At 49.7% G+C, this 9298-nt stretch overlaps 1 protein-coding gene and 1 pseudogene across 1 annotated transcript in view; one reads left to right on the forward strand and one right to left on the reverse strand.

The window, feature by feature from the left end:
• LOC117283333 overlaps nt 1-3520 on the forward strand; it is a 6193-nt pseudogene extending 2673 nt beyond the window's left edge.
• Nucleotides 1-9298, reverse strand: part of Pxdn (peroxidasin) — an 80476-nt gene that overhangs the window by 45114 nt on the left and 26064 nt on the right. Inside the window, exon 2 of the mRNA XM_010629134.3 lies at nt 6235-6273. Coding sequence (XP_010627436.1) covers nt 6235-6273 — 39 coding nt within the window. The remainder of the gene's footprint in view (nt 1-6234; nt 6274-9298) is intronic.

Genomic DNA, 9298 nt, shown 5'->3' on the forward strand with positions numbered 1-9298 from the left:
AAAAAAAAAAAAAAAAGAATTTAAGAAGGGGAAGACTGTCTCCCTAACAGACTTTCTGGCTGAGGATGGAGGGACTGGTGGAGGAACCACCTAGGTCCCCAAACCAGTCAGCTGGGCTGATGAAACGGATGATCTGGAAGGAGACGTTTCAACCACTCGGCTCAGTCTCGATGAAGAGTTTCTAGGTAAGAGAAGAATTCGAGTGGCTGTTGCTGATCAAGCACAGGATAAAGGCAGAGATGATTGTTCCTTTGGGCGAGACAGAAATCAAGATTTTGACAAAACAGACACAGACTGGAGGTCCCGTCCTGCTACAGACAGCTTTGATGACTCCCCGCCTAGAAGAGGCGATGACAGCTTTGGAGACAAGTATCGAGATCGTTTTGATTCAGGCCGGTATCAGGATGGGTATCGGGATGGCCCATGCCGGGATATGGGTCGATGTGGGGGCTGAGATCGCTATGATGACCGAGGCAGCAGAGACTATGTAAAGGCCACGAGTCCAGAGAAGGCAGTGGGTACTAGAGATGGCAACTACAGAGGAGGAGGAGACCGCTATGACAGACGGGACGATAGGGCCTGAGGCTCCAGGGATGATTGCTCCCGGGACGATTACAGGCGTGATAACAGAGGCCCCCCAAAGACCCAAACTGAACCCAAAGCCTCGGAGTACTCCTCAGGAGGATGATTCCCCTGCCAGCACCTCCCAGTCCTGTCGAGTGGCTTCTATCTTTGGAGGAGCAAAGCCTGTTGTCACAGCTGCTAGAGAAAGAGAAGGCGAGAACGGATACAGAGGGAGCAGGAGAAACTGCAGCGTCAGTTGGACGAGCCAAAACTAGAACGACGGGAAAGGCCAAGGACAGGAAGTGAAGCATCACAGACCGGGACCTCAGCACCTTCTGGCAGAAGTAAGTCAGACCAGGATGTCTGAAGGAGAGACAGCAAGAAGTCTCCAGAAAATGAAACAAACACTCAATAAGGAGAAAGACCGTCACTCTCCAACTTCTAAGCCTCCCAAACCTGGTCAGCCTCTAAACGTAATGCCAGCCCCTTCACCAAAGGAGAATGCACGGGTGAAGCGAAGTTCTAACCCTCCTGCTCCATCTCAGAGCTCAGACACAGAGCAGCAATCCCCTACAAGTGCGGTGGGGGAAAGTGGCTCCAGCTCAGGCTTCTGAGGAAGGACCGGCAAGGAAAGATGAAAATAAAACAGATGGGATGAGGGTCCAAGGAGGCCAAACTGGGAGCTCCAGCCGTGGTGCAGGAGATGGGGGGAACAAAGACCACTGGAAGGAGTCAGACAGATGGCAAAAGGCAGCAAGGCTCTGGACCTGCACCCGAGCCAGAGAAACCTGAGGAAAATCCAGCCTCCAAGTTCGATTCTGCAAGCAAGGATGCTGCTCTTTCCGTGGACAGTAAAGATGAAGATGAAGAAATCAAGAAGACCACGCAGGGCAGACCTCAACAGCCAGTGCTGTCTCCACCCTGGAACATTCAGACGCAAATCAAACCTCTATCCAGACGAGGCGAAAATAAAACTCACCATTCTCCTGGAGACCTTTCTTAACTTTTTTCAAAAAAAAACCAACTTCTTTTGCATGCTGCCACAGCTTTTAAAGGACTGAAGTAGCGGGAGAATGGATGGTAGAGCCAGACCCAGAGACTGCAGCTTCTCAGTGGAAAAGTCCTGCTCTTAGGGCACCGTGATTCACACCCAGGTCCTCTATTTAGCACAAACGGCAGTGACAGGGCCGCCATGTCTGGAATTGTTGGGCCACAAGGGACGGACAAGGAGCGGCGAGATTTCTGCCCTTTCATTCTTACCCCATGGTGGCAGGTATGAATTCTCAAGCATTATCTGAATGAATTTTCCACCCTTGGAAAGGCAGGTTTAGTCTCTCAAATTGTTTGCCTCAAGGATTGCTGTCAGCCCTGCCTCTTATTTTAAGTCTGATTGTTGGGGCCATCTTAGGGGAAAAGCCTTTGTTTTCTTACCCCCCCCCCCAGGAGGATAGCTGGGAGTGTGTCCACAGGCTACTATGGAATAGGACTGGTTGGGACCAAAATAATGGGGGAAATCACGCTTGGAAAAGAAGCCGTGGGGATGTGATGCGTTATTTCACACTAGGCAGTAGGGGGAAATGGTATGAGCTCCAGTAAACACGTGAATGGTAAACACATTTAAGGGTCATGGGAATTCCCAGTCTTACGTCCTGGTTTTGCCCTTTCTCTTATCCTTTCTGAAAGTTGAAATATATTCCCTTTTTTTTTTTTTTTTTGGAAACCCTGAAGCTTTAACAAATTCAGACTCTTAGGGCTGGCTGTGGTGGTGCACACCTGTAATCCCAGTGCCCGGGAGGCTGAGGCAGGAGGATCTCCATGAGTTTGAAGCCAGCCTGGACTACATAGTGATATCCTGTCTCAACCAAAATAATAATGCCAGAGTCTTAGCCATCTCTCATGCTACTCTCACCTCCCAAAGACTAGTTTCTAGATAAGTCACAAAATGACCTCATACGCATTTTATATGTCAGCCACTGGATGCTGTAACATGATGAATCAATGCTTTTCTCAAACAAATTGGCTCTTTGATGTCTTGATTCTCATTCCTTCCCTCCATCCATTCCCGCTCCTGCTGCTCTGGTCCCTTCTCTAGATCAGAAAACTAGATTGATCTTTGTGATGAATAAGTATGGATCAGGGACAGTTACACTGGAAGGTTTTCTTGTAACTTTGATTGTGGGGTATTTTTTTTTTTCTTTACACGTCTTCCGTGAAATCCCACACCAATGCTTGGGTTTATAATGTGGCCTACATCAGTGTGGTTTTTTGCTTGGGGGAGGGAGTATGGTTGTTAGCTTCCCTTGAGAGAAAAAATAATGATGAAAGATCTATTTAACAAGGTCCTGGTTTCTCCCGCAACACAATAGCTTACTTTTATGTGCACCTTTATTTTGGGGTTGGCTTGGTCGATGAGGTTTGTCCCCACTGTGGGCTGCATTGCTGCCCACAAATGTAGACTGCTCTCTTATTTACAGGCTTTTCTCCCATGGTCCTAGGTTAGAGCCTCTCCAGCCCTGCAGGGGGTGTGTGTGTGCGAGCTGCACCAGTGGACTGAAGCTATACCCGGAGAATTACCCTCCATTGGTGGGGTTGGCTCGTGGCTAGGAAGTGAGCTTTTAGACATGCCCTGAATTGAACGGGTTTGCTTTTTAAACCAATGGCTGTAGATAATGAAAAGGTAGAGTCTGCCCTCTTCATGTCTGCTCGCCTTCCAAACAGTTGCGTCCAAAAAAGCTATTTTGTCCCACTCTCCTTCTGTGCCCCCACTAAACAGAAACGGGGATTGCTTTATGTCCCACTCCTGAATCCATGTAAAATCTGTACAAAAATATCTTGTATGAAAATGACTTGTAATCTGTAGACTTACTACATGGGAGATGTCTTGAGATGTAAAATCCCATCCTTTGGGTTGTGGGATTTTTGTTTTGTTTTCTTCAAATAAATCTGACGTTTAGAATTCAAAATAAATAAAATCTCGATGGAACCACAAAATCTACTGGAAAAAACAAAGCTTTGCAGTTGAAGAAGAAGGATGAAAGCACAGGTTTATATTCAAGATCACAACCATAATTCTTCTCAGAGCTGTGGAATAATAAAAGCCTAGAGCCCAGACAAAAAAAGAAGAGCTGGTCCCCATTTTATTGTCGTCCCCTGCAGAGTGACACAAGGGCCGTGGCACAACGCTTAACCATGAAAAGATTTCTATGGAGAAAAATATCATGAGTTAAGACTTCATTTTAAAGACCATCGAACTATAATCTCTAATAATGCTGACTTCTAAAATAAAATAATCTTGCTTTTTCAACATTTACAAAATGTTTTAATTTACTTTTAAGTAAGGAAAAAATTACAGATGATTGACCATCAAGTTCAACATCACAAGTCCATGCTATTTGGCTTAAAAACCACATGCAATTTTGCTTGTGGACTGAAAATGTGACCACACAGAAGGTACTGGTCAGCTATGACAGCTAGGACACCTGTACTTGGTGCTTTCCGGGGGCCTCCTTGTTTGTTTTGGCATTTGAGGACCTTCTTCTCACCAAGGAGACAGAAGGCCACTTGCACATTTTCCTCTGCAAGCAAGACATTTTAGAGGTGAACTCACTTCTCCGTGACTTTTCATCACTATTTTCTCTTGATGATATGGATTTTAAAAAAGAAGTATTCTGAGCATCTTTACACATTACATAAGATTTCCATTCATGTTTGGGTCCCACTGGTGAAAGTCCTTTGGAGGCTGACTGCAGAGTGACCCTTGCTTTTACAGTTCTCATCAGCATGGAGAGTTTCTGCCTGACTGCTCACAACAGAGGCTGAGTGACAGCCGCGGACACCACTCTAATGAGCTTGCAGTCCAGGAGGATGGCACCCACGGTAAAGCCTGAAGGCCTCAGCCTCTGCTCCACTCCAGAGGAGAAATCTCACAGAGGAGAAATACAGTTTTCCTCTGAGCTACATCCCCAGTCCTTTTTTAATGTGGAGTCAGGGTCTTGCTAAGTCACTAAGTTACCTCGGTTGGGCTTAACCTTGTGATCCTCTTGCGTCAGCCTCCCAGGGTACGGGGATGACAGGTGTGTGCTGTCACAAGTGGTTTAAAAATAAATTATTGAGAGCTGGACGCGGTGGCACGTGTCCGTCATCCCAGCACTCAGCAGGCTGAGGCAGGAGGACTGCTGCGAGTCTGAGGCCAACGTGGGCTCCACAGAGAGATCCTCTCAAAAACAAAAATGAATTATCAGTTGTAAAAATTAGAACTGCAATGGGCGATCACACTGAGCTCTGAGTGGAAGAACTCACTGTCTCCTCCTGGAGGACGCACGGGTGAATGCATGGATTTAACATCTCTGAAGACGTCTTTGGATTGGCCTCTACTGCGGACTTAGCTCTGAATGATGAGGGCTTGATCATGGGGGTCACCAGGACGTTGCACACGCAAGGAGGGGTCTGGGAGTGGGTCACCATGCACTAGAGTGGCCACTGGAGAAGCTGGAGACAGAGGATGGAGGGAGGGACGGGACTGGGGACAGTGGCGGTGAGAGGCAGAGGGCCTGGGACACCCCCTACTGCAACCCTGGGGAAACCAGAGCGCCCGGGGGCAACAGCAGGGTGGTGTGTGTGTGACTGGGTCCTTGTACCAGGCCTGGGAGGAAGATACAGGAGGGAAGCGGGTGGAGGGTCCGGGCGCTGAGCTGAGACCCCAGTGGGGCCGCTGGGTGGACACAGCAGGCCTGGGGCCCCAGGCTCCTGACCTGTGGTCCCTATGAGGGTCATTTGATGGGACTTCTGAAAAAGACCAAAGCCCCTCACTAAGCCTTGCAGGCCTGGACAAAGAACAAACTCCTCAGCCTCTTTCTGAGCCCAGTAACCTGGTCTCAGGAAGATGTGGGAAATCTTTCTCACCAAGGTTACTTCTTTCCAACGTTTGCTTAGGGAAAAAGTAAACTCAGTTGCTCCCTGGAGCAGAAAATTCACATAACAAGAGCAGGACCTTTCACTTTGGGAGAGTTGGAGAGCAGGTCAAAGCAGAACAATGAAATCACCCAACTGTGTAAAAAGAGCCTCTTAGCTGGAATGCGGATTTTTTTTTTTCTTTTTTTTTTTTGCAGTACTATGGATTGACCTCAAGGCCTTCCTTGAAACTATATATAACCTCAACCTTTTAAAATTTTTATTTTGAGACAGTCTCCCTAGGCTGAAAATAGGCTGAGCTCAAATTTGTAACCCTCCTGCTTCAGCCTTCCAGAGTGTTCAGGATCACACAGGTGTGCCACCACACCAAGATGGAATGATGAATTTTTAAAACTTAAATCCAATTTTGGATGTTGATGGACAGGGATAAGATTAAAACATCCTGCTGAGCCCTGGAATAACACTGTATTCCAATGTGTAAAATTTCAGTTCAAGGGCATGCCAGGGTCCAGCTAGCAATACGGCCACAGGACCCAATGCCACCACACCCTCCAAAGCCTCCTCCCTCAGATGCCAGGGTCAGGGAGGGCTGGACAGGAGGCCGACCAGCCACACTGCTGGTGAGCTGTCCTCAACCACCACAAGCTCAATGCTTTTTTTGATGTCTAGTATTTTACCTTAAAACTTTTTTACAAATAAACTTCACATTCCACTCCTTACTAGCTGCAAACATGTTCAGCCAGGGGTAGTAGCACACACCTGCCACCCCAGCAGGAAGCTGAAGCAGGAAGAGGGTCCCTGAGAGTTCCAGGCCAGTACGGGCTACACCGAAAGACCCTGTCCAAAAAAACAAAACAAAACAAAACAAACAAAACAAAACAAAAAAACCAAAAACAACCCACCAGCCGGGCATGGTGGCGCACGCCTGTAATCCCAGCACTCGGAAGGCTGAGGCAGGAGGATCGCCGTGAGTGCAAGACCAGCCTGGGCTACATAATGACTTCCAGGTCAGCCTCAACTACATAGTGAGACCCTGTCTCAAAAAAACAAAACAAAAAATAAAAACAACCCACCAAAAACAAACCAAAGCCACCTACCAGCACGGGGCTGTACACATCTGAATACCAAGCACCCCCAGGTCCCCAGTGCAGCTCACTGTGTCACCCCAAAACACCACGCTGAAACCTCAGCCCCAGCATGATGTAATCAGGTGGCTTTCTGAGAGGTGAGGGCTGCACCATGAAAACGCCTCCCTTGCATGGGGCCAGCACCCTCCCCCCGAGGCCCCAGCTTCCTGTCTCCCACCACACGGACACAGTGAGCAGTGATGCCATGTGTCACCCGGAAAGCACCCCTACCGCCGTCCAGCCTGTCAGCAACTCCATCGAGGACTCCGGCCTCTAGAACCCTCTAGAACCGTAAGGAGGATGCTTCCGCCCTCTGGGGATCCCCGGAGAGCAGCCGGAAGGACACCCCACAAAGGCTCGGCTAATGGGGCCCTTGATCAGCCTGGCACCTGGCCCGGCCCGTTTAGGTGCTGCAGGGTCCGTCCGCTCACAGGGAATCTAGAAACAAGGACACACGTGGTGCAGAACGAGAGCCAAGTCTGCTGCAGCCAGAGAACGGAAGTGGCCCCGCTGCTCCAGCCCTCCCGCTCCCTGCACTGGGCTGCTCCTCTCCTGACAGAGGCCCGTCCTGCAGCCAGGCTTGTGGAATAGTCTCAGGGTTGGAACAGGGATGGGGCCCAAAGACAAGGGAAGACGGAGGCTGACGGCTGCTGTGGGTCACAGAGCTCCTGTGTGCTGTTTCCAGAGAGCGACAGAAAGTGGGTAAGGCACCTTTTCCCTGCATTCAGAGAATTTAACGAGATCACGAACTCATTGTCCAGAAAAGGGGCTGCAGTGGCCCAGCTGCAGAATCCGGCGCCAGCTGTGAGGCAAGGTCACGGTGTCCATGCCAGGTCCTCCTGCTGGAGAGCCACGTGCCCCCACTCACTGTGAGGCAGTCGCTCCCGGATGCAGGGCCCAGGTGCAGCTCCCGTGACCCAGCACACAGCCTGCAGCCCTGTGTCTCCTCTGCCTGAGGTCTTCAGTGGCTCTGCCCCTAAACTACAGCCTTGTCCCCTGCTCCAGGAAGAGCAAGCCAGCCTGAATGGACTCTGGGTCCTGCTTTCACAGAGCTGTCTTCCCTTTGGAGAGCTCAGAGAGCAGGTGAGCGAAGTCCCCACAATCCAGACTGTCCTGGGGAACCAGCAGCAGAATAACAAGAGTCGTCCTGTAGCCCAGCAGGCATCCCTAGGTCTCTGCCACGTTTTAGGCCCCACTAAAAAGACAAAAGGACAACTCAGATACAATAAATTTACTTGGAAGCAACCTCAGATGCTCTATCAGTGCCTTTGAAAAAGCAAATTCTCAAAGTGAGTAATTAGAAAGCAGTATTACTTTAATTACAGATCCACTTGACTTTTGTTTAAATAACACTAAATAATAAACCCACACAATCCAATTCTCCAAACTTTTGCACCAAAACGTGGGGACACCGAAAGTGTCTAAAACGTTTCTAAAATGGAACAGTCAGAAGGTTCCTCCCTCTCCACTCTAGGGGTGATACAGGAAGACACTGTGTCCTGCCCAGCAGGGAATCCAAAGGTGCTGGCTTTTTGTAGAACGAGCAGAGGAAAGAACTGTACCCAGGTGTCCAAAGCACCCGATTATTCCCCAGGAAAGTCCAAGATTCCTCCCTGGGAAAGTCCCTCTAGGAAGTAACCAGAAGCCCACTTTAAAGAGTAACCAGCATCCTGCCCATGTGCAAGAGATAATTCTTAAGCACGCCCAAACTCCCACAAAGCCAGAATGGAAACGAAGTCCAGGAATCCTAAACAGAGCCAGAACAATGAGCTTTGTCTCAACAAGAGGACCCGCCCAGCCCTGGCAGCTGGAGGCGCACAGCTGAATGGGTGTCTCAAGTTATCTCCCCATCTCCGCAGGCGCTGAGTAAACCCAGGAGCTAGTATTTGCTTTGGACTGGCTTGTGTCCTGCCTAGAACTTGCTTTCCTGGTGGAGCTGTGTGCAGGCACACGTGCCACCGGCCCAGCGCCAGTCTAGGCGCCCCGAGCAGTGTCTCCTCATTGTTTTTCCCTGGGAGCCCAGTGGGGAAACCGCTTCTCACCTCCCACTACCCTGCTCCACCCCACCGAGATGGGACTGAGGTCTCTGCGGGATCCCAAAGTGATCCTCAGCTCAGCTTTGTAGAGGCACCAGGCTTTGCATTTGACCAGGAATCGCTCTGCTGTTGCTCACACAGCCCCAAGACACACTTGGATGTCAGGAATGCCCCCAGGACTCCCTAAAAGGTGCCAGTCTCCTGGTGGGAGGTGGCTGTCATCTGCCCCTGTGGCTCGGCCATCATTGTCTGAGACACAAATCACCCACCAGGAGCTACGCAAGTCTGCTGTCTGGCTGGGTTTGAGATAACAGAGAAAAAATAAAGATAGGGAGAAAGAAGCCAAAGAAAGCCACAACTCTGAGTCAGTGCTGCACCATGCTAATCACCGAAGAGGTGTTTTCAGCCCCCTTCTAACCCCAGGACGCCAACCTAAGAGGGACTAATGCTCAGGGCCTGGGGGGACACACAACTGCCAGCTTTTACCTCAAAGCCACTGTCCTCAACTACATCGCCCCAGGCCTTCTAGGAAAAGCAGAGTCATGCAGCAGACCCCCCATGGTAAGTCCATCTTCTCCAAGTAGGAACAATAAATAACCTGTGACTAAACCCCAGCAAGAACTTCATCTCTCGGGAGCCCTGAAGGCCGTGAGGATTCAC

The sequence above is a fragment of the Fukomys damarensis genome, unplaced genomic scaffold (genome assembly GCF_012274545.1).
Source record: "Fukomys damarensis isolate Sample0158 unplaced genomic scaffold, DMR_v1.0_HiC HiC_scaffold_25, whole genome shotgun sequence".
Taxonomy (NCBI): domain Eukaryota; kingdom Metazoa; phylum Chordata; class Mammalia; order Rodentia; family Bathyergidae; genus Fukomys; species Fukomys damarensis.